The sequence below is a fragment of the Salvelinus sp. IW2-2015 genome, linkage group LG12, assembly GCF_002910315.2.
Source record: "Salvelinus sp. IW2-2015 linkage group LG12, ASM291031v2, whole genome shotgun sequence".
NCBI lineage: Eukaryota > Metazoa > Chordata > Actinopteri > Salmoniformes > Salmonidae > Salvelinus > Salvelinus sp. IW2-2015.
The window spans coordinates 12,816,868-12,844,373 of record NC_036852.1 but is presented as its reverse complement, the minus strand read 5'-3'; the positions used below and the strand labels follow the sequence as shown (position 1 = coordinate 12,844,373).

The 27,506-nt window shown below is 41.9% G+C and overlaps 1 protein-coding gene across 1 annotated transcript in view; it reads left to right on the top strand.

Moving 5' to 3' along the window:
* LOC111971070 (zinc finger protein 385B-like) overlaps window positions 1–17,926 on the top strand; it is a 113,843-nt gene extending 95,917 nt beyond the window's left edge. Inside the window, exons 4-8 of the mRNA XM_023997872.2 lie at window positions 8,287–8,476; window positions 9,978–10,292; window positions 10,508–10,689; window positions 11,486–11,593; window positions 13,114–17,926. Coding sequence (XP_023853640.1) covers window positions 8,287–8,476; window positions 9,978–10,292; window positions 10,508–10,689; window positions 11,486–11,593; window positions 13,114–13,326 — 1,008 coding nt within the window. The 3' untranslated portion in view covers window positions 13,327–17,926. The remainder of the gene's footprint in view (window positions 1–8,286; window positions 8,477–9,977; window positions 10,293–10,507; window positions 10,690–11,485; window positions 11,594–13,113) is intronic.
* Window positions 17,927–27,506: the final 9,580 nt, after the last annotated feature.

Sequence of the window (27,506 nt, the reverse complement as noted above, 5' to 3'; positions counted from 1 at the left end):
GTAGAGATACTCTGAATGTGATCGGCTACGAAAAGCCAACTGACATTTACTCCTGAGGTGCTGACCTGTTGCACCCTCAACAACCACTGTAATTATTATTATTTGACCCTGYTGGTCATCTATGAACATTTGAACATCTTGGCCATGTTCTGTTATAATCTCCACCTGGCACAGCCAGAATAGGACTGTCCACCCCTCATAGCCTGGTTCCTCTCTAGGTTTTTTCCTAGGTTCTGGCCTTTCTAAGGAATTTTTCCTAGCCACCGTGCTTCTACACCTGCATTGCTTGCTGTTTGGGGTTTTAGGCTGGGTTTCTGTACAGCACTTTGAGATATCAGCTGATGTAAGAAGGGCTTTATAAATAAATTTGATTTGATTTATATAGAAGCTGTTTTTCAGTCTCTCGGTCCCAGCTTTGATGCACCTGTACTGACCTCACCTTCTGGATGATAGAGGGGTGAACAGGCAGTGGCTCAGGTGGTTGTTGTCCTTGATGATCTTTTTGGCCTTCCTGTGACATCAGGTGCTGTAGGTGTTTTGGAGGGCAGGTAGTTTGCCCCCGGTGATGCGTTGTGCAGACCACACTATCCTTTGGAGAGCCTTGCAGTTGAGGGCGGTGCAATTGCCGTACCAGGCGATGATACATCCCGACAGGATGCTCTCRATTGTGCATCTGTAAATATTTGTGAGTGTTGTAGATGACAAGCCAAATTTCTTCAGCCTCCTGAGGTTGAAGAGGCGCTGTTGCGCCTTCTTCACAACGCTGTCTGTGTGGGTGGACCCTTTCAGTTTGTCTGTGATGTGTACGCCGAGGAACTTAAAACTTTACACCTTCTCCACTACTGTCCCGTCGATGTGGATGGGGGGTGCTCCCTCTGATGTTTCCTGAAGTCCCCAATGATCTCCTTTGTTTTGTTAACGTTGAGTGAGAGGTTATTTTCCTGACACCACACTCCAAGGGCCCTCATCTCCTCCCTGTAGGCTGTCTCATCATTGTTGGTAATCAGGCCTACCACTGTAGTGTTGTCTGCAAACTTGATGATTGAGTTGGAAGCATGCAAGGCCACGCAGTCGTGGGTGAGCAGYGAGTACAGGAGAGGGCTATGGATGCAAGGACTGACCATTACATGATATCAAAATTATAGTTTTAASCATGTTGTTAGGATGTTTACATTTACTTTGTTTACAAACACTGTAAAACAGACGTATATTTTGGGTTCTGATGGGGTTCGAGAATTGTACTAAGCTCTTGAGGCATTTATACATTATATTCTTCAAGAATCATTCATTTATAGTCCAAAAATGGATGTAGCAACTAAGGATTTCCCCTTTAACAGGCCTTGACCTTAATACAGCAGAACTATGGGGAAATCCTTAGTTGCTACATCCATTTTTGGACTCGGGTGGGAAATCTATGTTTATATTTCTTTGTTGGCCGAGTATGGTTCCCAATCAGAGGCAGCTGTCTATCGTTGTCTCTGATTGGGGATCATACCTAGACAGMCCTTTTTCCCACCTTCTGTTGTGAGATCTGGTTTTTGTTAGTTGCTGTGTTAGCGCGACAATACTTTATGTGTCGTTTTTCTTTCTTGTTTTTTTGGTGTTCATTTAAGAAATTCAAAATGTACGCCTACGACGCTGCACCTTGGTCTTAATTTAATGACAGACGTAACAGAGGATCCCACCACCAACGGACCAAGCAGTGTGGTCAGGAGGACTGGACCTGGGAGGAAATCCTGGAGGGAGGACAGGGCAGGGGAGTATCGCCGTCCGAAGGAGGAGATGGAGGCAGCGAAAGCGGAACGGCGACGTTACTAGGAGTTAGCTCAACGAAGCAAGCACGAGAGGCAGCCCCCGGGGGCAGACGGGGAGATTGGCGGAGTCAGGGTTCAGACCTGAGCCAACTCCCCGTGCTTACCGTGGGGAGCGAGTGACCGGTCAAGCACCGTGTTATCCGGTTCTGCGCACCATGCCTTCAGTGCGCATCCACAGCCCGGTGCGCTCTGTGCAAGCTCCCCGCAGTTGCCGTGCTAGAGTGGGCATTCAGCCAGGACGGATTGTGCTGGCTCAGCGTTCCTGGCCTCCGGTGCGTCTCTTCGGCCCAAGATATCCTGCGCCAGCTCTACGCACGGTATCCCCAGTTCGCCAGCACAACCCAGTGCGGCCTGTGCCAGCTCTCCGCACTTGCCGTGCTACAGGGGGGATTCAGCCAGGACGCGTTGTGCCAGCTCTACGCTCCAGACCTCCAGTGCGCCTCCACGGCCCAGCATATCCTGCGCCTTCATAGCCTAGTGCATCCCGTGCCAGCTCTCCACACTCACCGAGCTAAAGTGGGTGTCCAGCCAGGACACGTAGTTCCCCGCACCAGGCTTCCAGTATGTCTCCTCAGTCCGGTGAGACCTGTTCCAGCTCCTCGTACGAAGCCTCCAGTGATGATCCATGGCACGAAGCCTCCAGTGATGATCCATGGCACGAAGCCTCCAGTGATGATCCATGGCCCGGAGCCTGTAGTGATGATCCATGCCACGAAGCCTCCAGTGATAATCCATGGCCCGGAGCCTCTAGTGATAATCCATGGCACGAAGCCTCCAGTGATGATCCATGGCCCGGAGCCTTTAGTGACGATCCATGGCAAGGAGCCTGCAGCGACAGTCACTAGTCCGGAGCCTCCCAGAGACGTTCCCAGTCCGGAGCCTCCAGAGACGGTCCCCAGTCCGGAGCCTCCAGAGACGGTCCCCGAGTCCGGAGCCTCCAGCGACGGTCCGCATTCCGGAGCCTCCAGCGACTGTCGCAGTCCGGAGTCTCCAGCGACGATCCGCAGTCCAGAGCCTCCAGCGACGATCCGCAGTCCAGAGTCTTCAGCGACGAGCTGCAGTCCAGAGCCTCCAGCGGGGGTTCCCAGTCCGGAGCCCCCGGCGACGATCTGCAGTCCGGRACCTCCAGCGGTGGTTCCCTGTTCAGAGCCTCCGGCGATGATCCACAGTCCGGTTCCTCCGGCAACGATTCATGGTCTGGAGTCTCCGGCGACGATCCACGGTACGGTTCCACAGAAGTGGAGGGATCAGCGTAGGGAGTGGGGGCTACATCTCGAACCGGAGCCGCCACCGAGGGTAGATGCCCACCCGGACCCTCCCCTATAGGTTCAGGTTTGCGTCCGGGTGTCCGCGCCTTTGGGGGGGGGGTACTGTCACGCCCTGACCTTAGAGATCCTTTAAATTCTCTATTTGGTAGGTCAGGGTGTGACTAGGGTGGAAAATCTGTGTTTATATTTCTTTGTTGGCCGAGTATGGTTCCCAATCAGAGGCAGCTGTCTATCGTTGTCTCTGATTGGGGATCATACTTAGGCAGCCTTTTTTCCCACCTTCTGTTGTGGGATCTTGTTTTTGTTAGTTGCTGTGTTAGCGTGACAATACTTTACGTGTCGTTTTTCTTTCTTGTTTTTTTGGTGTTCATTTAAGAAATTCAAAATGTACGCCTACTACGCTGCACCTTGGTCTCATTCCGACGACAGGCGTAACACTATGCGGTCATTGTCCCAAATAAATGTATTCTGTGAATGTCTTCTGTGTATGTCCCGCAAAAAAAAWTCTTTGTCCCTCAATTGGGCATTTTACATGTGGTCACCCTAATTCCACCGGTGAAAAAAATCTCACTTCAGATTTTCACTTGAAACTGCAAATGTGATTTTCACATGTGAATGTTTTTCACGTGGAGTTTTCTTAAACGTGAACCCACAAATTGTATTTTATTTTCAAATGTGAACTTGCCAATTCCACATGTGAAAGTGAGATTTTCATGTGAATTTCAGGAATCAAGGTAAGACCCAGATGCAGACTGTTGAAGTAACAATGTTTAATAGGGGCAGGCAACGACAGATCAAGGCAGGCAGGGGTCGATAATCCAGAGTATAGGGGCAAAGGTACAGGATGGCATGTGGGCTCAGGGTCAGGACAGTCAGAGTAGTCGGGCAGGCGGGCTCAGAGACAGGACAGGCAAGGGTCAAAACCAGAGGGGTGAGAAAAGGAGAGACTGGGGAAAAAAGAGGAGCTGAGAAAAACGCTGGTTGACTCGACAAACAAGACGAACTGGAGACAAACAAACAGAGAACACGAGTATAATACACAGAGGATAATGAGGAAGATGGGCGACACCTGGAGGGGGATGGAGACAATCACAAGGACAGGTGAAACAGATCAGGGTGTTTTTGACTTGTGAAACTGCATATCCAATTTTCACATGTGAACATTTTATACATGTGAAACCGCAAAATKTAATACATGTGAAAATATGGTTGGGATACCCCCTTTTTTTCAATTTTCGCCTAAAATGACATGCCCAAATCGAACTGTCTGTAGCAAGGATATGCATATTCTTGGAACCATTTGAAAGGAAACACTTTGAAGTTTGTGGAAATGTGAATTAAATGTAGGAGAATATAACACAATAGATCTGGTAGAAGAAAATACAAAGAAAAAAACAACWGTTTTKKTTTTTTTTTTCTACCACCATCTTTGAAATGCAACAAAAAGGTCCCATTTATAGCCATCACTCTGGTTCCAATGGTGTCCACAAGAAGGCAGCAGTGTATGTGCAAATTTTCAGACGGATAACTTGAAGTATGAGGAAACTACATAACATTTAGTGTGAAGTCATCCAAGTACATTTGGGCAAATTGTGAAGGAGACATTTGCATTCATATTACATTTTTCTGCAAGAATATCATCAAATCTGTATACTTGGACTATGACTTAGCTTTTCCAGTATTAGTAGCCATGTTATAAGTTCAACATTTGCAAAACAACCAGTTTTCATAACCTCATAACTCTGAATATTCTTATAATTTTTGTCCAAAAAGGAAAGGCATGCTGTTGCACAAGTTTAGCAGCTACATTTTACGTAAAGCCCAGCTCATTGGCTATCTAGCTAGCCTTGTTTGACCCCGATTGGTGCTTATTTGACAAAGTTAGTCGATCAAGTGAAGACCACCCGCGTCATCGGCGTGCCATGAAGGCGTCGCTCTCTGACCAATATAGGATATACTACACCCCTAATGATATAGTGAAGTCTGGTTACGTTCTAGGATCTCTGAGCAATACATACAAACGTGATTTGACTGGTTGAAACAACGTTTAGGGTTAGATTTTCACAGATTCCTTTCTTTGCAAATTGAATGAGTGGAAATACAAAATCGATCGTGCATGCTATATGGACCTTTTCAGGATATGAAAAAGGATTTTATCTAACAAAACGACACTCTGGGAYYCTTTGGATGATAAATCAGAGCAAGATTTTAGAATGTAAGTACACATTTCACCTTCAGAGGTGAATTTACCAAACCTATAGCGATGAAAAAGAGTGTTATTTCAGAAGAACAGAATAGCATACTGTGAGTTGTCATTATGTTAGGCCCTGATATGGCTATGCCATATGGCTGTGGGCTACACTAGTTCATTTAGCAGACAAGATTTGTTTAGAATCCCATGGAATTATTTTTTATAATTATATATTATGAAGAATACAATTGAACATAACTTAATAAAATAGAAAGGATAGTTTCTCCAAATGATTTCAAAGGAAGTGTGCACATGCAGCTATTCTGTGTTGAGTGGTTAACAAAGAAACTGGTTCTCCTACAGTATACAGTTGAAGTTGAAAGTTTTCATACACCTTAGCCAAATACATTTAAACTCAGTTTTTCACAATTCCTGACATTTAATCCTAGTAAAAATTCCCTGTCTTAGGTCAGTTAGGATCACCACTTTATTTTAAGAATGTGAAATGTCAGAATAATAGGAGAGAATGATTCATTTCATATTTTATTTCTTTCATCACATTCCCAGTGGGTCAGAAGTTTACATACACTCAATTAGTATTTGGTAGCATTGCCTTTAAATTGTTTAACTTGGGTCAAACGTTTCGGGTAGCCTTCCACAATAAGTTGGGTGAATTTTGGCCCATTCCTCCTGACAGAGCTGGTGTGAATGAGTCAGGTTTGTAAGGCCTCCTTGCTCGCACACGCTTTTTCAGTTCTGTCCACAGATGGTCTATACGATTGAGGTCAGGGCTTTGTGATGGCCACTCCAATACCTTGACTTTGTTGTCCTTAAGCCATTTTGCCATGACTTTGGAAGTTTGCTTGGGGTCATTGTCCATTTGGAAGACCCATTTGCAACCAATATTTAACTTCCTGACTGATGTCTTGAGATCTTGCATCAATATATCCACATAATTTTCCTGCCTCATGAAGCCATCTATTTTGTGAAGTGCACCAGTCCCTCCTGCAGCAAAGCACCCCCACAACATGATGCTGCCACTCCCCGTGCTTCACGGTTGGGATGGTGTTCTTCGGCTTGCTAACCTCCCTATTTTTCCTCCAAACATAATGATGGTCATTGTGGCCAAACAGTTCTATTTTGTTTCATCAGACCAGAGGACATTTCTCCAAAAAGTACAATCTTTGTTCCCATGTGCAGTTGCAAACCGTAATCTGGCTTTTTTATGGCGGTTTTGGAGCAGTGGATTCTTCCTTGCTGATCGGCCTTTCAGGTTATGTCGACATAGGACTCGTTTTACTGTGGATATAGATACTTTTGTACCTGTTTCCTCCAGCATCTTCACAAGGTCCTTTGCTGTTGTTCTGAGATTGATTTGCACTTTTCGCACCAAAGTACGTTCATCTCTAGGAGACAGAACGCGTCTCCTTCCTGAGCGGTATGACAGCTACGTGGTCCCATGGTGTTTATACTTGCGTACTATTGTTTGTACAGATGAACGTGGTACCTTCAGGCATTTGGAAATTGCTCCCAAGGATGAACCAGACTTGTGGAGGTCTACAATTCTTTTTCTGAGGTCTTGGCTGATTTCTTTGATTTTCCCATGAAAATCAAGCAAAGAGGCACTGAGTTTGAAGGTAGGCCTTGAGATACATCCACAGGTACACCTCCAATTGACTCAAATGATGTCAATTAGCCTATCAGAAGCTTCTAAAGCCATGACATCATTTTCTGGACATTTTCTGGACAGGCACAGTCAACTTAGTGTATGTAAACTTCTGACCCACTGGAATTGTGATACAGTGAATTATAAGTGAAATAATTGTTGGAAAAATGTATTGTGTCATGCACAAATAAGATGTCCTAACCGACTTGCCAAAACTATAGTTTGTTAACAAGAAATTTGTGGAGTGGTTGAAAAATGAGTTTTAATGACTCCAACCTAAGTGTATGTAAACTTCCGACTTCAACTGTATGCTTAATTTAGAGTTATTTATGCCACTTGAGTTGTGATATAAATGTTGGGATATATGTTTAGATTTTGAATACATTCTAAGGCTGCATGATGGGACTCTAATGATGATTTCGAAAAAATAGTTGCATGAAAGGTATGATCTCAGATCTGTTTATTGTGCCGGCTGCACACACAGATAATATTTTCAACAGGCCTCAGATATCCTGGCGGCAATTCCCCTTGTGTGGCGTAATGCCCCCGAAAAAAAATCCATGCCTTTTGGGCTGAATATAATGAATATAATTCCCTTCTCCTGGCTGCAATGCTCCAAAGCACCTCTCGCTCACGTGGCTCTCTCAGATATCTCAATTCTTATTAGCCAATGCCAGTCATGTGATCGGGTCCTTCTCAGATGCATTTCAGCTAAGAAGTAGGCTACAAGTGAATGAATACAGACACATTAGGGACGCAACTGCGTGTGTCCCTCTTTTCGAATCCCGAGGAGCATATTGAAGATGTTAGAAGTGTCCACATTTATCCTACTTTTCATCAGCCAACAAGATGAGTAGGCCTAACAAACAGCAAAAGCACTAGCCTATATCAATCTACTATTCCCCCTATAGTACAAAAGTTGACCTATTCTTGTAGTCAACTTGTCCTGCTGTGCAATAAATGAATATTCCAAACATACTCGCATCAAAAAAACTTTTAAAAGCATTGAGGCTGATGTAACAGATCAGAACGTTTAGCTTAAAATGTGGATAAACTATTAGGCAATTTTTTCACATTATAAGCGTAGCAATGCGCACACGGCAGTAGGCTATAAATGCGAATATTCCAAAATAAAATCAATTAGCGGTAATACACTGTTCTCGAAAGTGACAGCAATTATGCATGTAATGCTGTATTATAAAGGTGCATTTTTATGGTGAAAATGTGCGTGCGTGCGTGCGTGCGTGCGTGCGTGCGTGCGTGCGTGCGTGCGTGTGTGTGTGTGTGGCAGTAATCTCTGTGTTAGAAATGAGCCTGACAGAACAGTTCATTTCTTCCCCTTTGTAGAGCCAAGCCGATGCGCACTACAAAGGCAGCAAACATGCCAAGAAGCTCAAAGCGCAGGAGACCCCTAAACATAAGACCCTGAAAAACTACAGCACACCCAGCCAGGACAGAGGAAAGAGATTCATATCCTCCACCACCTCCTCTTCCTCCTCCAGTATCGCTCTCACTGCCTGCAGCTCTGAACAACCAGGTTAATAGCTCCTCTTGTTTAAGGTTGAGTTCCAAATGGCACCCTATTCCCTACATAGTGCATTACTTTTGACTAGAGCCCTATGTGRGCTCTGGTCAAAGGTAGCGCACTATATAGGGAATAGTGTACCATTTGGGACAGGCCATTGTCTACTCCGAATATTTATGCTGCATGCTCTATACAGCCGTTTTCTTATTGGTCTTTGTCTCAGGCGTTTGGACTTGTGATGATGTTAAGTGTGTTTGTGAGTGTGTGTATTCGCTTCTCTGTGTGTTATTGTTATGCCTCAGCTCAGAGGAGCTTGTGAACATGTGTCAGGGTCATTTGAATGTGGTGCCTACATCAATGTGCTGAGTTGGATTGCTAAAGTCACTGACCTATGAAAGTGGTGTTGGATTGCATACCCATTGGTCTGAGTTGGGACTGGTAGGCTACGCTACCACCTGGGCTGTTGCTTGGTTTAGTGATAGATGTATTCGTGCTGGATAAGTAGTGCTGGGTCCCAATATCAATAATTTGTTGTGATATCGATATGAGCAAGGTATATTGTGAATAAGTTTAACCCCGCCGCAGCTTAGGGATGGGGCTGGAGAAATGTAAGCACCTGCAAATTCATAGACAAAGCTATGGATGCAGGGAATGACCATCCATGATATCAGCATTATAGGCAAAGTGGCCATCAACAGTTACATTGTTTACAAACAATGGAGTAAAACAAGCTTATATTTTGGGTTCTGATCGGTCACGACAGTTGAATTAAGCTCATGTGGCATTCAGAAGTTACTGTCTATTCTCAGAGAATCAATGGATACATATATCATTMATTTATGTACCAATTGCAGATTGCCTGTAAAAAATAATATTTAAAAAAAAGCACCATCATCATGTGTACGGCCTGTTCCTCCGCAGGTCAGCTCAAATTTACTGGCTAATTCATAGCCACGAAAAGGAAGAAATTGGTCCAAAATGTGGAGGTAATACCTGAAATTGTGTTTTTCGTTTTGCTACAGCGTACCCCTATTTGCACGACCCAGAGCACTGCTTGACAGCATCTGTGGAAATGCTCTCTGACTCATCAATCCTGAACAGATGGAGGTCAGATGACGTTAGGTTGGATTAAGGTTAGATAAAACCATAGAGGGAGTCTAACGGCATGTATCAATACCTTACAGACATGTAATTCAGACTAGTTTAATACCTTTTGATACGTGCAATTCAGACTAGTTTGAGAGAGAAAAGGCTCTCATCGCATTCATTCAATTGATCACAGATTGCATGTATCAATGCCCAATTCTGTGGCCTGTCGTGGTCAAGCGGTCTAAGCCGCTGCCTCCAGAATACAGCCACTGTATCAGTGCAAGCGTGGTTTCGAGCTAGTGTCCTATCTAATAAAACACACACACAGAAAAAGCCCAATCCCCATACGTACTAACTCTGTAGCACAACACTGTGTTAAGTGGGTTATGAGGTGGTTTAACTGTTGGGTCTGTTTGATTTTCAGTTAAAAAAGGGTTATATCCAAACAATCTCTACACCATGGCGTCTTCAAAATCGTTTTTCCCAGCTTCTGGCCTGGCATTGGCGCCTTCATCTATCCTGTGTAAACCTTTGTGTGAGCCCACACCTGCCAGTCCGGCCCCAGAGATGCCAAAGCCCACACTCACTAAACCAACCCCGGTGCCTGCTGTGCCTGCTGCCCCCGCCCCATGCACGCACTCCGACGAATCAGAGGAGGAGAAGGCCAAGAAGCTTCTCTACTGTTCGTTATGCAAAGTAGCCGTCAACTCCCTCTCCCAGCTTGAGGCTCACAACACAGGTCGGCTAAATGGAATCTACTAGTTGCTAATTGTTCACATGAAAATTTGGCTATGGTTCATATACTGTACATATAATGTAATGATACATTTATTGTCTGGGGAGGTGTAATTTCTGTCCATCTATGGGATGTGCTCCTTTTGGCTCAAGAGCACCCTTTAAACGTGACGAATAGCCTCTTTAATTTGCTTGCTTGTTATTCCACATCCTTACCAGGTTCCAAGCACAAAACGATGCTGGATGCGAGGGATGGAGCAGGGCCCATCAAAGCCTATCCCAGGCCAGGGGCTAAGCTCAAGGTCCAGGCCACCATCACCAAAGGCTCAGGCCTGCAGAACAAGACGTTCCACTGCGAAATCTGTGATGTCCACGTCAACTCAGAGATCCAGCTCAAACAGGTAAAGAAATAAACAATTACAGACAATCTCAACATTTATTAATTGAATTGATCACAAATCCAAAATAATACATTTTACCTCTGTACAACAAGTGGATTGAGTTGGCAGAACAATTGCCTCAGTGTGTGTGCAACACAACACTGTCTTTGTCACAAAATCCTATACCGCGGTATAGTTTGTTATTTGTACAACTTTTTGTGTATGTGCCATGCCATTGCCTGTGTAGTCAAATTACATTTGAAATGCCTATCATCTTGCAAAGATGATCATATGAAGTCTCTAATTCATGGAATATGGCCTCCATGAGTCAAACACTTTTGTATTTTTCTCCCACAGGTACTATGACAGTGTAATTATGTGAATCTCCACCAAAATTAGCAGTTAATAACTTCACATTTATAATGAATAGGCCTAAGGCATGGGTTGTCATTTTCTGGATGGCCGCAGTATGTGCAGGCTTTTGTTCCAAATGTTGAAAAAACCTGATAAACTAGTCTTGATTTAGAATGTATTATTTCAATCAGCCATGGGTTAGTACTGGGCTGGAATAAAAGCCTGCACATACTGCGACCCTGTAAGACCAGAGCTTCCCATCCCTGAGATATGTTCTACAATGAAAGGTTACAACTAGATCAAACTGATTAGCTCTGAAGAAATACGAAATCAGTGCCAGTTTAGTGATTTGCTTACGTCGGCCATATTGAGTTTGTATATACACTGAGTATGAACGACTTTGAAAGGTAATATTTAATGCGCCAACAGGACTAATGTCAACCCTTTTTTGTACTTGTTTTAGCACATTTCCAGTCGGAGGCACAAAGACCGAGTGGCCGGGAAACCCTTGAAGCCCAAATACAGTCCTTACAGCAAGCAGCAACACAGCACCGCCACCACCACACTAGAAGTAAGGCAGTATTATCATCAGTCATTTTTCTCAGTTTTGGTGGAGATTTGTCAAATCTACACTGAGTGCACAAAACATTAAGAACACGGCAGGTACCCTGGTGGGTAGGAGCGTTGGCCTGTGACCGACAGGTTGCTGGATCAAATCCCCAAGTTGACAAGGTAAAAATCTGTCATTCTGCCCCTGAGCAAGGCATTTAACCCACTTTTCTCCGGGCGCCGATGACGTGGATGTTGATTAAAGCAGCCCCCCGCACCTCTCTGACTCAGAGGGGTTGGGTTAAATGTGGAAGACATATTTCAGTTGAATGCATTCAGTTGTTCAACTGACTAGCTATTTCCTTTCCACCTTCCTAATATTCCACCTTCCACCTTTCCATCTTCCTTTTGCCCTCAGAACAACCTCAATTCGGCAGGGCATGGCCTCTACAAGGTGTCGAAAGCGTTCCATAGGGATGCTAGCCCATGTTGACTCCAATGCTTCCGACAGTTGTGTCAAGTTGGCTGGATGTCCTTTGGGTGGTTCCATTCTTGTTACACATGGGAAACTGTTGTGTGTGAAAAACCCAGCAGTGTTGCAGTTCTTGACACACTCAAACCGGTGCGCCTGGCACGTACTACCATACACCGTCCAAAGGCACTTAAATATTTTGTCTGCACATTCACCCTCTGAATGGCACACATACACAATCCATGTCTCAATAATCTCAAGGCTTAAAAATCCTTCTTTAACCTGTCTACTCCCCTTCATCTACACTGATTGAAGTAGATTTAACAAGTGACATCAATAAGGTATCATAGTTTTCACCTCGATTCACCTTTTCGGTCTGGTCAGTCTGACTTCCGCCGAAGTCGGTTCCTCTCCTTGTTCGGGCGGCGCTCGGCGGTCGGCGTCGCCGGTCTTCTAGCCATCATCGATCCACTTTTCATTTTCCATTTGTCTTGTCTTCTCACACACCTGGTCTCAATTTCCTTCTTTACATGTTGTGTATTTAACCCTCTGTTCCCCCCATGTCTTTGTGCGGCATTGTTTATTGTAAGTGCATGTGCACGTTTTCTCTGGTGCGCGACGGGTTTTGTACCCATTTGTTTGTGGTTCTGGTTACCGGTGGTTTTATGAATAAAACTGTCATGTTTTGCTCTCCTGCCGCCAATTACGCACTCCCTTACACAGTGTATACATACTCAGCGTATATACACTATGTTTCCAGACGAAAAGAGAATAGCAACTAATAATATCCAGTATCCTGAGATAATGTCCTGAGATTATATCTTTATTAATTCAGTTGACAATGTACAAAATTAACTGTATTATCTCACCCGGTGGCTGTTCTCTTTTAATTGATATTACACATTGCCTATGGGTAGTCTGTTTGAGCAGAGAGGCTAGAGTAGTCTCTCTGGTGGATTAGTTTACAGATTTATTTGTTGACTAATCAGTCAATTATAGAATTGGATAGCATTACACACCTTACCCCATGTGAATTGTTGTGTCTCATGGAGTTGTTCTCTTCCCCTCAGGCTAAACTCGCATTCCAGAAGGACCTTGTGAAGCCCCTGTCTCAGGCTTTCCTCTCCAGCCCGTTCATTCCCACCACAATACCCTCCATCTCCCTCCACCCGCGGCCCAACACCTCCATCTTCCAGAAAGTCGCCCTCCCGCCCTCTTTCCTGCGAGCAGCTCCTGGCCCTATCCGGCCAACAGGAGGGTCCATCCTCTTCGCCCCATATTGACCTTTGAACCCCTCATCCCGACCACCTGAGCACAGAGGGAGGTCCAGCTTTGTGTGCACAGTGTCCATATTATGACAGCCTCAGAGTCACAAGTGGTTGGTGTCAAACTGTTCCTCAGAGAGCTCTGAGATGTGTATGAGAGGTGTTACCATGGCAACGTTCACACTGGGGCAGTCAGGATTACGGAGCTTGACCCGACAACATGTTTCTCCTAAACCTGCTGAACCTTAACCGAGGGGAGCATTGAACTGTCTACACCCTGATTGACCTGAATTACCGCGGTTTCTCGGCACAATGTAAGGACAACACCAGTCACATGTACGGTGTCCTATTAGGACAGCCTCAGTGTCAGGACTTCTTTCAATCTCACCTTACACATGATCGGTGTGAATTTGTGGTAGTGCTGGACAGCAGAGGAAGTGCTGTGTTGTTTTAGACCGATGATGGGGGCTAGCTTGTCTCCAGTGTTTGTATGGTGGAGAAAGCTATGGGATACAGTGCCATGATTGACCTCAAATCAGGCGTCTCAACTTTTCTTCTAACTCTTGTGGGCTGAACAACTGACACCAGCTGCGATTAACTCTTTCAAAGCCACAATAAACATCCCTGCAAAATCTGGGATGTTTTCCTTCGGTCCTTCAATTTCAGTGTTATTATAAGATAAACAACTGTTTGTTTGTCCAAAGACAAAATGGAGAATTGCACATTAATGCTGACCTGCCTGTTGTCTGGCAGGGACGTCATGGGCCTTTGATTTCTATGTGATGTCAATGTTTTTGTCAGGGCACTGTATTGTGACTCCTTAATGCAATAATGTACAGAGTTTTAAGATACATGTACAGTATACACAAAACTATGTTAGGTAGTATTGTAGAGAGAGTACTAGAAATAGAGTTTATGCATACATTGTGGTTTGGAGAGTTTGGAAATACTGCTTTAAACTTTTTTTTWAATCAAGAAACGAGATATGAATGTTATAGTTGTGCTCCTTTAAGTAGGGAATTGTGAGCTTAGGATCAAAATTGAAAAACTGCCATCTCTGGATGATACAGTGATGTCCTTTGCTATGCAAGAAGTTTTTAACTATTGTCACCACATTTTAAGCGATATTGTGTACGATTTTAACCGCGGCAACAACAGCAAGATTTAACCTGTATGGTGTTAATATTATGACACCCTCATTCTCAGCAGGACTTGTTTCAATCTTAGCAGGACTTAGGCTGTCCTAATATGGACACCGTCAAACAGAGTTGATTAAAATAGAAGGAGGCTAGATGTCTATCCATAGGAATTCTTTGAAGGTATGCCTTCACACCCCTTGACTATTTCCACATTTTGTTGTGTTAGAAAATGGGATTAAAATGGATTTAATTGTCATTTTTGATAACGATCTACACAAAATGTAATGTGAAAGTGGATATTTTTTTTGAACATTTGTAAAAACTATTAATGAAAAATAAAACAATAATAATTCTTGATTAGATACAGTTGAAGTTGGCAGTGTACATACACCTTAGCCAAATACATTTAAACTCCGTTTTTCACAATTCCTGACATTTAATCCTAGTAAAAATTCCCTGTATTAGGTCAGTTAGGATCACCACTTTATTTTAAGTGGTTTTAAGTGGTAATGTGAAATGTCAGAATAATAGTAGAGAGAATTATTTATTTCAGCTTTTATTTCTTTCATCGCATTCCCAATGGGTCAGAAGTATACATACACTCAATTAGTATTTCGTAGCATTGCCTTTAAATTGTTTAAATTAACCTGGGTCAAAAGTTTCAGGTAGCCTTCCACAAGCTTCCCACAATAAGTTGGGTCAATTTTGGCCCATTCCTTCAGATAGAGCTGGTGTAACTGAGTCAGGTTTGTAGACCTCCTCACTTTTTCAGTTCTGCCCACAAATTGTCTATAGGATTGAGGTCAGGGCTTTGTGATGGTCACTTCATTACCTTGACTTTGTTGTCCTTGAGCCATTTTTCCAGAACTTTGAAAGTATGCTTGGGGTCATTGTCCATTTGGAAGACCCATTTGCGACCAAGCTTTAACTTCCTGACTGATGTCTTGAGATGTTGCTTCAATATATCCACATCATTTTCCTTCCTCATGATGCCATCTATCTTGTGAAGTGCACCAGTCCCTCCTGCAGCAAAGCACCCCCACAACATGATGCTGCCACCCCCGTGCTTCACGGTTGGGATGGTGTTTTTCGGCTTGCAAGCCTTCCCCTTTTTCCTCCAAACATAATGATGGTCATTATGGCCAAACAGTTCTATTTGTGTTTCATCAGACCAGAGGACATTTTTCAGAAAAGTACAATCTTTGTCCCCATGTGCAGTTGCAAACCGTAGTCTGGCTTTTTTATAGTGGATTTGTAGCAGTGGCTCTTCCTTGCTGAGCGGTATGGCAGCTACGTGGTCCCATGGTGTTTATACTTGCGTACTATTGTTTGTACAGATGAACGTGGTACCTTCAGGCATTTGGAAATTGCTCCCAAGGATGAACCAGACTTGTGGAGGTCTACCATTTTTTTTCTGGGGTCTTGGCTGATTTATTTTGATTTTCCCATGATATCAAGCAAAGAGGCACTGCGTTTGAAGCTTCTTAAAGACATCATTTTCTGGAATTTCCCAAGCTGTTTAAAGGTACAGTCAACTTAGTGTATGTAAATTTCTGCCCCACCGGAATTGTGATACAGTGAATTATAAGTGAAATAATCTGTCTGTAAACAATTGTTGGAAAAATTACTTGTGTCATGCACAAAGTAGATGTCCTAACCGACTTTCCCAAACTATAGTTTCTTAACAAGAAATGTGTGGAGTGGTTAAAAAATGAGTTTTAATGACTCCAACATAAGTGTATGTAAACTTCCGACTTCAACTGTAAGTATTCAACCCCCTGAGTCAAAACATGCTAGAATCAACTTTGGCAGCAATTACAGCTGTGAGTCTTTCTGGGTAAGTCTCTAAGAGCTTTGCACACCTGGATTGTACAGCCATTTTCAAGTATTTTTAAGTCATAACTGAAACTAGGCCACTTAGGAACATTCAATGTCGTCTTGGTAAGCAACTCCAGTGTATATTTGGCCTTATGTTTTAAGGCTGCTGAAAGGCGAAAGGCGAATTTGTTCCCAGTGTCTTTTGGAAAGCAGACTGAACCAGGTTTTCCTCTAGAATTTTTACTGTGCTTAGCTCTATTCCATTTATTTTTATCCTAAAAACTCCCTAGTCCTTGCCGATGACAAGCATACCCATAGCATCATTCAGCCACCACTTTGCTTGAATATATGGAGAGTGGTACTCAGTGATGTGTTGTATTGGATTTGCCCCAAACGTAATGCTTTGTATTCTGGACAAAAAGTTAATTTCTTTGCCAAATTGTTTGCAGGTTTACTTTAGTGCCTTATGCAGAAAGGCTGGATGCATGTTTTGGAAGATTTTATTCTGTACAGGCTTCCTTCTTTTCACTCTGTCAATTAGGTTAGTATTGTGCAGTAACTACAATGTTGATCCATCCTCAGTTTTCTCCTATCACAGCCATTAAACTCTGTAACTGTTTTAAAGTGACCATTGGCGTCATGATGAAATCCTTGAGCGGTGTCCTTCCTCTCCTGCAACTGAGTTAGGAAGGACGTCTGTGTCTTTGTAGTGACTGGGTGTATTGATACACCATCCAAAGTGTAATTAATAACTTCACCATGCTCAAAGGGATATTCAATGTCTGCTTTTCCCTGGTCTTTGTGGTTGAATCTGTGTTTGAAATTCAATTCTTGACTGAGGGATCTTACAGATAATTGTATCTGTGGGGTACAGAGATTAGGTAGTCTTGCAAAAATCATGTTAAACATTATTATTGCACACAGAGTCCATGCAACTTATTGGGACTTGTTAAGCAGATTTGTACTCCTGAATGTATTTAGTCTTGCCATAACAAAGGGGTTGAATACTTATTGACTCAATACATTTCAGCTTTTCATAAAAATTATTTTTGTAAAAAGCTCTAAAAACATAATTCCACTTTGACATTATAGGGTATTGTACGTAGGCCAGTGACAAATTTAATAAATGTTAAATTCTGGCTGTAACACAACAATATGTGGAAAAAGTCAAGGGGTGTGAATAATTTCTTAAGGCACTGTGCCTCTATGGGTCCACAGTGGGATTTGTAATATGGTGTGTTAACCAGAATTGACAAAGTCCTCCTAAAAAATTGCTTTTAGTTTATAGGCACCATACATGGGTATTTCTAGAATATTAAGTCATTTACACTGCTCAGATGAGTCAACAGAGGTTATTTGTGAGTATGTGGAGACTTGATGTGTGTATAAGATGTATGTATGAGGAAAAAGTATACATTGAAAGTATTTCAAAAAAATAATATATTTGTTTCACAACCACCTCAATGTTGTTGTTTTTTACTGCACATTAACAATGCTTTAATCCTGATTACAGTATGATCATGCCTGAATTTGAGTGTAATTAGAAATAAATAAAACTGTGTTTCGGAAATGTAGGCTCTGAATGGGAGGAGATCATCAATTAAACTACCATCATTATTACCCACTTATCAGGTGCAATGGAACACAAAATTGGATGATTGGTCTTATTTTTCCTCTTTTGTCCTATTTGCTTGACAAAAATGTCAAGGCAAGATATATGAAGATTTACTAAGCATTTGCATCAGGTGCAAAATTGCAACCGTTTTTTCAACAAGTGATAAAACACCAAAAACAATGCTAAAACATGAAACTGCATCATTTACAATTTACTTTTGTTGTATTCTTTCTCCTAACTGTTATTTTACTTGTTTTGCTCTGTCCTCAATGTTTAATTCCAATTTGAATATACATGTTTGCATCGGGTGCAAACAAGGTTTTTTCAATATTGGCCCTATGTGAGTGTAAAAACGTCATACCGTATAGTGGCTTTTGAAAGTATTCACCCCTTGGCATTTTTCCTATTTTGTTGCCTTACACCCTGGAATTAAAATAGATTTTTGGGGGGTTTGTATCATTTGATTTACACAACATGCCTACCACTTTGAAGATGCAAAATATTTTTTATTGTGAAACAAACAAGAAATAAGACAGGAAAAAATGAAGAATTTGAGCGTGCATAACTATTCATCCCCCCAAAGTCAATACTTTGTAGAGCCGCCTTTTGCAGCAATTACAGCTGCAAGTCTCTTGGGGGTATGTCTCTATAAGCTTGGCACATCAAGCCACTGGGATTTTTGCCCATTCTTCAAGGCAAAACTGCTCCAGCTCCTTCAAGTTGGATGGGTTCTGCTGGTGTACAGCAATCTTTAAGTCATACACAGATTCTCAATTGGATTGAGGTCTGGGATTTGACTAGGCCATTCCAAGACATTTAAATGTTCCCCTTAAACCACTCAAGTGTTGCTTTAGCAGTATGCTTATAGTCATTGTCCTGCTGGAAGGTGAACCTCCGTCCCAGTCTCAAATCTCTGGAAGACTGAAACAGGTTTCCCTCAATTTCCCTGTATTTAGCGCCATCCATCATTCCTTTAATTCTGACCGGTTTCCCAGTCCCTGTCAATGAAAAACATCCTCACAACATGGTGCTGCCACCACCATGCTTCACTGTGGGTATGGGGTTCCCGGGGTGATGAGAGGTGTTGGGTTTGTGCCAGACATAGCATTTTCCTTGATGGCCAAAAAGCTACATTTTAGTCTCATCTGACCAGAGTTCCTTCTTCCATATGTTTGGGGAGTCTCTTCGGGGTTATATTTGGTCTCTTTGTTGCCTCTCTGATTAATGCCCTCCTTGCCTGGCCCGTGAGTTTTGGTGGGCGGCCCTCTCTTGGCAGGTTTGTTGTGGTGCAATATTCTTTCCATTTTTTAAGAATGGATTAAATGGCGCTCTGTGGGATGTTCAAGTTTCTGATATTTTTTTATAACCCAACCCTGATCTGTACTTCTCCACAACTTTGTCCCTGACCTGTTTGGAGAGCTCCTTGGTCTTCATAGTGCCGTTTTCTTGGTGGTGCCCCTTTGCTTAGTGGTGTTGCAGAATCTGAGATCATGTGACAGATCTTGTGACACTTAGATTGCACACAGGTGGACTTTATTTAACTAATTCTGTGAGTTCTGAAGGTAATTGGTTGCAGCAAACCTTATTTAGGGGCTTCATAGCAAAAGGGGTGAATACATATGCACGCACCACTTTTCCGTTTTTTGATTTTTTTTAATTTTTTGAAACAAATAATTTTTTTCATTTCACTTCACCAATTTGGACTATTTTGTGTATGTCCATTACATGATATCCAAATAAAAATCCATGTAAATTACAGGATGTAATGCAACAAAATAGGAAAAACACCAAGGGGGGTGAGTACTTTTGCAATGCATTGTATGTCATATGGGTTTATCCACAAATATGAGTAAGTATTAGTGTGACTCATGCCGCAGCAGGATTTCGTTATGCAAGCAGGTTATGTAAAGAACATGTGTGTCTTTTGATCCTCCTGCCGAGTGCTGTGTAAGAAGCTCAGCATCACTCCACTGACACCACATCTAGCTTATACTCATGTTTACATAAAATCACTTAGTACAGGCTACACTGCATGAGAAAAGCATGCAAGAACAAAAATATGCAATGGCTGAAATGACCAGTTATGTTTTCAGCCATAGCAGCGAAATCACCGGATAGAGTACATTTCATATTTAAACAATTTACACATTATCTACATTGGCCATGTTGATAATTTAGTTCTGCATTATAGTTTTGAGCCTTAATGCTGCTGTTATGACAGGCAAATCTTACCACATATGTCAAAGAACACAATCTAACCCTAGAAAAGCTTTAAGAAATCTTAGGAAAGTATTTTAGCAGTGTGAAAGACTCAAGTCCTCAAGTCTTTCCCCCCCTTTCCTTTGAAGTGAATGCCGAGGTTAAACCGTGGTTGTCAAAGTATTATGAAAGCCTTATGTCAGCTTATCTACTCTTTTCACTCGCACTTGATGCGGTTGATCCCACTTAAACACCCAGGCCCCATGCATAATGTTGAAAGCAAGTCATTACCGTCAAGGGCGCTGAAAGAGGAACACAAGTGGAACAAGTATCACAAATCTCCCTTGATTGCAGTTAATGCCAGATTTAGAAAGAGCATAGTTGTCTCCTTTCATATTTTTTAAATGTCAGTACTTAACTTGCAAATTTGATCTGATAGGCATGGTTAGCTGGTTTGTGCTACTGTAGAGTGAGAATGAATAGTAAACACTAAATAGCAATAACACTGGGCAGTTCTCATTATATCATTTTATGGTTGGCCCTACATGAAAATTACCATTAGTCTGTTAATCCTTGTGAGACTGGGAGCAACAGTTTGACTCTAGCCTTCTGTTATGAAAAGATGACACCATGGAATCTCTCAGTTTCTCTCAGAGCTAATATCACACTGACATGACTGAACATACCAGAGCTTGATACCATTCAGGTAGGAAAGGGAGAATGGGCCTCTGTTAAAAACAATTGGGAAAATAAATACAGTAGTTTGCATTTGGACATAAACATTTAGAAGAGCATCACTACAGACCGTTCATCTGGGCTGGCTGCTCACTTCCTCCTGATATATAGGAAGCTCTGTGTTAGTCTTATTGAGTTGGCCCTGGCATCCTCTCTGCAGGGAAGCCCCATTCTGTTCAGTAGTGAGGGAAGGGTGCTTAACATTATTGAGCCTACTACCAATGTTCATCGGTGCTCAGAAACAACCCCCAGCCCTCCTCCACCCTTGAAGATCTGAGAGGATATGCTAATATGCTTTCCCTCTGATAGGCTAGGTGGAATAAACAACTGTGCAATCTTCTCACATCTCCACAAGTGCCTAGGCCAGGGGGTAGTGGCGGGCACATATGTGAAGCTAGCCACAATTAGGATTAGCCACAATAGTAGAATTTGCAATTAGCCTTCAAAATACAAATCACTAATTGAAAGTGATACAAATGGTTACAAATAGTGTTATCAAGACATATTTGGACTAGGTAGGTAGCCTCAAGGTTAGAGCATTAGACCAGTAACTGAAAGGTTGCTGGTTCAAATACCAGATCCAACAAGGTAAAAATGATATATAAATCTGTCACTGTGCCTTGCCTAATTGCTGTACAATGGTGTCACTGTGTAGGCTGGTGCACAATCCATAGCTTAGGCTGTACTGTGCATATAAGTATACCCCCAATGCAATTCTAAATCGACAGTGTGATTTTAACAGATTTTTACATTTTTTGTTTTAAATGAACTTTTGTCATCTGTTTAATTTATATAAAAACATTCCAACCTTATTTAGCATTATCTAGTCCAAATATGATTCCACTATTTTTAATTCGTTTGAATCATTTTCAATTGGGGACTTTTATTTTGAAGGCGAATCTCAAATTCCACCATTGTAGCTAATCCTTATTGTGGCTAACTTCACACCGGTGTGGCGAGCCAGGAGTTGTTTCTGGATAGGGCCTATAGACCTTTATTCTAAAAGCCTAAAGAGAAGCACATGACTTGTTGCCAGTGTAAACTAGCTGATAAATCACTTCGGGGCAGCAGGCAGCCTAGTGGTTAGAGGCGTTGGACTAGTAACTGAAAGGTTGCAAGATCAAATCCCTGAACTGACAAGGTACAAATCTGTCGTTCTGCCCCTGAACAAGGCAGTTAACCCACTGTTCCTAGCCAATCATTGAAAATAAGAATTTGTTCTTAGCTGACTTGCGTAGTAAAAACTGTAGAAAAGTCTGTTGTCATTATACTGTCGTACACCTCACCTCATCTTCAAATAATATTTTTGCAGGAATCTCCTTGCGAATGATTTTGCCGAAGATTGTATCTCCGCCGGGCTGGGCAACCTGAGCTTTTGCTATCTCATACGCCATGGCGCTAGACTTTGGTCTTTGGTTGAAAGATCTGTGACAGTTTATTACAGCTCTCAGAAGAATGATCATTTTGTGAAGTCATAATGACATCACTCTGTGTTCCACATTTGTTTGCTGATGGCTCCTGATTTAGAGCAATTTACAGCCAATCAGTATAATCCAATTCAAAGTGAAAAGCTTTGCAGGCTCATTTCTCACGAACATACTCCAGTCAAACCATTTCCATTTCACATTCTCTACACTCAATTGCTCCACAGCGACAGTAAGCAGTGAGGTGAGGTGTACGATAGTATAATGACAACAGACTTTTCTACAGTTCAAATGATCTTGTCACGCCAGAATTACAGCACATCTCAACTGCGAATGAGAATGATTTTGGAACTGGGCCCTGAACTTGTTTTCATGATAGTACGGCGCCCTCTACTGTTATATGTGTTATAACAAAAGCGCATTGAACCAACATTTTTTGTTTTAGACATCCTTTGTGTTTTATATTCTTTTATTATTCCCATTTAATGCTTCTTGTTTGCTTTTACTTATTTTCATTTGACTATTTTACTGTAAAGTGTGCTGCGATTTTAAATGCACTGCAATTTTAAATTATTTTAAATGCACTTTAAAGTTTGATTTCACTTTTAATTTGACCATCTTTATGTACAAACTACAGGTGGAAGATCTGATTTGAATGCAAATAGAGCATTTATCACCACAAAAATGACCAGCCTTTTGTCATGACGTGGCCCTTTCTGGGTATAGATCGTGGCATTCCCCTCTCTCTCTATCTCCTACACCCAGGTTATGTTATCTCAGGTCGTAAATTCCTGGAGGAGACTCTCTTCCCATGGGAATGCAGAAAGAGAGCCACATAGAGAGAACAAAGGATTTCACATGGCAAACTCCTAAATTCCCAAAATGGGAATTTGATACAAAAGGTCCTTTTGTGAGAAGGTGGGAATGGTCCGTGGACACTTAAGGGACGGGTATGACGAGTGTGTTTCATTTGGTGACCTCAGAGAGGACAGGAAACACACATAACTATATCTCTGAATATGTACATTTCTCAATTATGGGGTTTGCATCTAATTCTTGTATAAAATGAATGAGTAAAGATTAAGCTATTTGTGAAATGATGTAAGGTGATGTTAAACCTTTAATGAAAGAGAATTGTATTCCCTTTAAAGTTTAACTAAGTCATTGGCCCTCCCCCGTGAGCACAGACATGATCTGGCATCATGGAACAACCCTTTTCTACCGTTACGAATAAAACCCTCTCCTGAGGAAATCCTCTTCAGACCACAAAAACCTCAGTATAAGCTAAGGTTGTAATGGTTGTTGAATTCCTAACCATACCACGTGGAGCATTGGCTACACGGCTGGAAATGGTTAAACCCTAAGACTATTGATCCCTACAGAATAACAACAAATCTTAGATAATAATTACTAGTCTCAGCTAAAAATTATGTTAACCTGGGATGCGAAGACAGACAACCACCGAAACATCTATTCTATGAGAACATTTCTAAATGGTACTCTGGAGTATCCATTCTAACAGGAAAGACTTTGATCTTCAGGGAAGCAGAGAGAGAGAGACGATGATGAACTGACTCTCCAACAGACGGACCGGATTCCAACAGAAATCACGACGACACACTGGGCGTAAATATATATTGATTACAATTATTCCCGAATGAGTGAGCGTTCATGTGCAAAGGATTAGCATTTCAATTAATATAATTATCAACTGTGTAGTGATTCCTTTTTGTCTTTCCAGCCTGTTCTCAGTCCCTTTGTCCACCAAGCCGTCATATCGGCTAGCCCGCTAACCTCCCTTATCATTTCCTTGTAACCATAACTGTTGTTTGTTTATGCATTTCTGTGATTTAGTTAGTAAATAAATGATTAAGACAATTGGTGTATGGATGATTCATAGTAAAGGCTGGGTTCGTGCAGATAACCAACAATTTACGATGTTTGGAATGAGACTAACGTGAGTTAAAGAATAATTCATTAATTAGAAGACTAATTGATCAGATATTAAAATATCTGAAGTGTTATATTAGGAAAATTATAACTTTGTAATCTGAAGATTTTCCTTGGTGCCCCGACTTACTAGTTAATTACATTTACATGATTAGTTTAATCACGTAATAATAATTATAGAGAATTGATTTGATAAAATAAGTCTTCACTTTAATGATGCCAAAGACACAATAAGGATCTGTCGGTAATAAAATAAAATGGAAAATCAACAAGGAATTAATCGAATTGACAGCAATCACTTTTTTTCTCTGCACTACATCTTGAGAGGAACAGAATGTTCAGTTCACTTAATTGGCCTTTGTGGGTGTTTGACTCACATTTCTTGGAAATAAAAGCAACTGTTATCATCTATGTGCCCTAAAGACTAGTCTCTCATGACAGACGTTAACATCGGTGTAACTCAAATATAAAGGTGAATAAAAACACATGGCTGACTGATTGTTTGCTATGATGCTGCAATCCTCAAGAGACAGTTCAGACCTCTTGAGCTGGCTCACCTCGTGATTGACAGGAGGACTATCCTTCAACCACTCCCCTGTCAGGAGGGAAGAAAAGGAACCGAGACACCTTACTGTCATTGGCTCTGGCCTGCACATGATGCACAGCACTCTGGGCCAGGCCAGGACGCTTGCGGTTCAGCTCGGGATCCGACACAACCTTCTGAGATGAGCCTGGACAGTCAACCTCCCTCAGGATCATCAGAGGGGTTTCTGGGGTCGACACACAGGATGGACTCCCAGAGGAATTTAGCCTTGCACCGGTCAGCAGTTCCTGCACGGTGAGTGACTTTGAATTCGGAACCAAGAGATGGAGCTGTAGCCGGGTTGTTACCATTGGAGACTTGAGCAGTATGCTACTCTTACTAGAGACTGGGGTTCTCATCCGAGTTGCATCCTGTGGTAACCTCAGAACCCAGATCCAAAAAAATGCATCGTCTGTCACAAGAGACTATTCCTATGGATTCCTGAAACGTGCGGAGAGTATTTGGAGATTACAAACTAGGCCTAGTTGAATTTACACTACTTCTAAATAAACTGACATCTTGACTTGAAAGGCTGTGAGAAATATTGTTTTACATTTTAGAACAGCTTTCAGGCATAAGCGACAGAAGCTGTAAGTTCAAAATTTGGTTGTGCAGCAGCAGTTTTTCTCGTTTTGTCAGTCACTGACAGTCACACAACAGTGCTTTCAGAAAGTATTCACACCACATTTTGTTGTGGTGTGAACGACCTACTGTACAATTCCTAAGCTATCATTCATTACATTAAAAGTAGACCTAGTTCCATGTCAGTGATGCTTTGACCTGCTTGCTTCGACTCTTAAAAGGATCACTTTCCAAACAAAATCATGTTTGGGTATAAGTCCGCTGTTGATATGGTCCCAAAAATTGAGCATGTCAGCAGGAAAGTTTTTATGATAGAGCATTTTGAGTAAAAAAGCAAAAAATTGGAGATGATGCAACATAAATCATATTATTGTCCATGGAAGAATGGGCCACAGAGGTCATGCTCAGTGTGGGACCCTTACAGTCACTACACTGACATAGGGAGAATTTCAATTGCATTTCCTTGATTCCTTGCATCCTCTCTCGTTGCCTCCTTCTCAAAGACCATTGGATGAGATCAGAAAGGAGGGACCTCCCTTCTGATCTTTCAAACCCCAAAAGGAGGCAGAAGGACACAAGGAAAGGCAATTGAGATTCTCATTGTGTGACATTTAGTAAATTGGTCTCCTTCACAGTGGCAGGTGTGTGCAACCCTGGAGTTCAGGTGCTTGAAATGGGTCATCAATATGTCAGCAGCACCCCCTGCTGCTGTGTCACTTCATTGTCAGTTCTCTCTGAGAAGCTTTCAGTCTCAAACTGGCTGGCATCTGAAATTCTGTCACAGATAATGAATGCATTGCATAATTCATCGTATTCTTAAGATGAAAAGGGGTTAGGTCATTTGTGACAACCTTTCAGAATAGAGAGACACAACTGTCCAATATGACAGGTTTCTGTCAGATACACCAAGGGGGCGATATTCATAAAACATTTTAGACTAGACTAGTAGTACTGATCTAGAATCGGCACCTATATCATTTCATTCATTATGATCTAAAAGGCAAAACTGATCCTAGATCAGCACTTCTACACTATGAAGATGAGCCCTGCTTCTCATTGCAACATATTTCCTAAGGACATTTTCATAGTGCTAAATAATTGTGGGAAGTGCAAAAATTGCCATCAATGCCTCATTATATAATCTGGCAGCATAGTTYAATTAGGAACTTTTCTTCAACAATGTGTGTTATAAAGAGGTGACTATTCATGCATTGTTCAGTAAAAAATTTTTTTTATCACCTGCAAGATTGAGGTTTACAGTAGTTTTGGACTTTGCACAATTCTTTTGCACTACGAAAACATCGACCTTTCGTCTTCTGTCAGATTAAATACAGTATTATGATACAATCAATGTAGAAATGATATACAAACAAGTGATTTCACTTCATTTTTAAGACGAATCTTTACATTTCAAACATCAACATCATATCATACAGTCACAGAACTCCTTCCATGCCCAGAATCTCTGTTAAGGCATTGCTCTTTTTTGGTGGATGTCATGAATGGCAAATATAACTTTAAAAAATAACAATAAAAAGTGTCTGTCACATAGCAATATGGTGAACACTGGGGGCGTGCCAAGTTTAAAATATTGGGCAAGTTTGTTTTGCATCTCCCAGTGACTTGGGAGGGTGGAGATTTCACTTTAGGACCAATGGAATGGTCTAAAATAGACAAACTCTGCCCTCCGGTGTACCAGGAGATGCATGCCAACTCAGCCCATTGATGAAAATGTAACCACATCCACACATTCTGAATTGGTCCTTGGCACAGTTAGCAACCCTAACATTTAAGGGATTACGTTGCATATCAAACAAACCAAACATTTTATTCTGCAATAATAACATAAAACTTCCTGGAATAGTACAAACATTCAAAAAGGACTTTGTTCTGATCCATAATTCTTAAAGTGCAAAGCAAAGCTTCCACAGGAAAAAATACAATACTTTTTGAAAATACCATTAACGCATTGCCAAGCAGTGACTGCATTGCAGTATGTGAGCAATAAAAGCTGGGGAGTGTTCATTAGGCACTGAAGGGAAGAAAACGACAGGGAAGGACAACTAGAGTTGTTCAATAAGAAACACTCATTTTCTTTTTTCTTGTTTTAAAACTTTTTTTCCATTGCGTGCCCTAATGAACACAACCTTAGT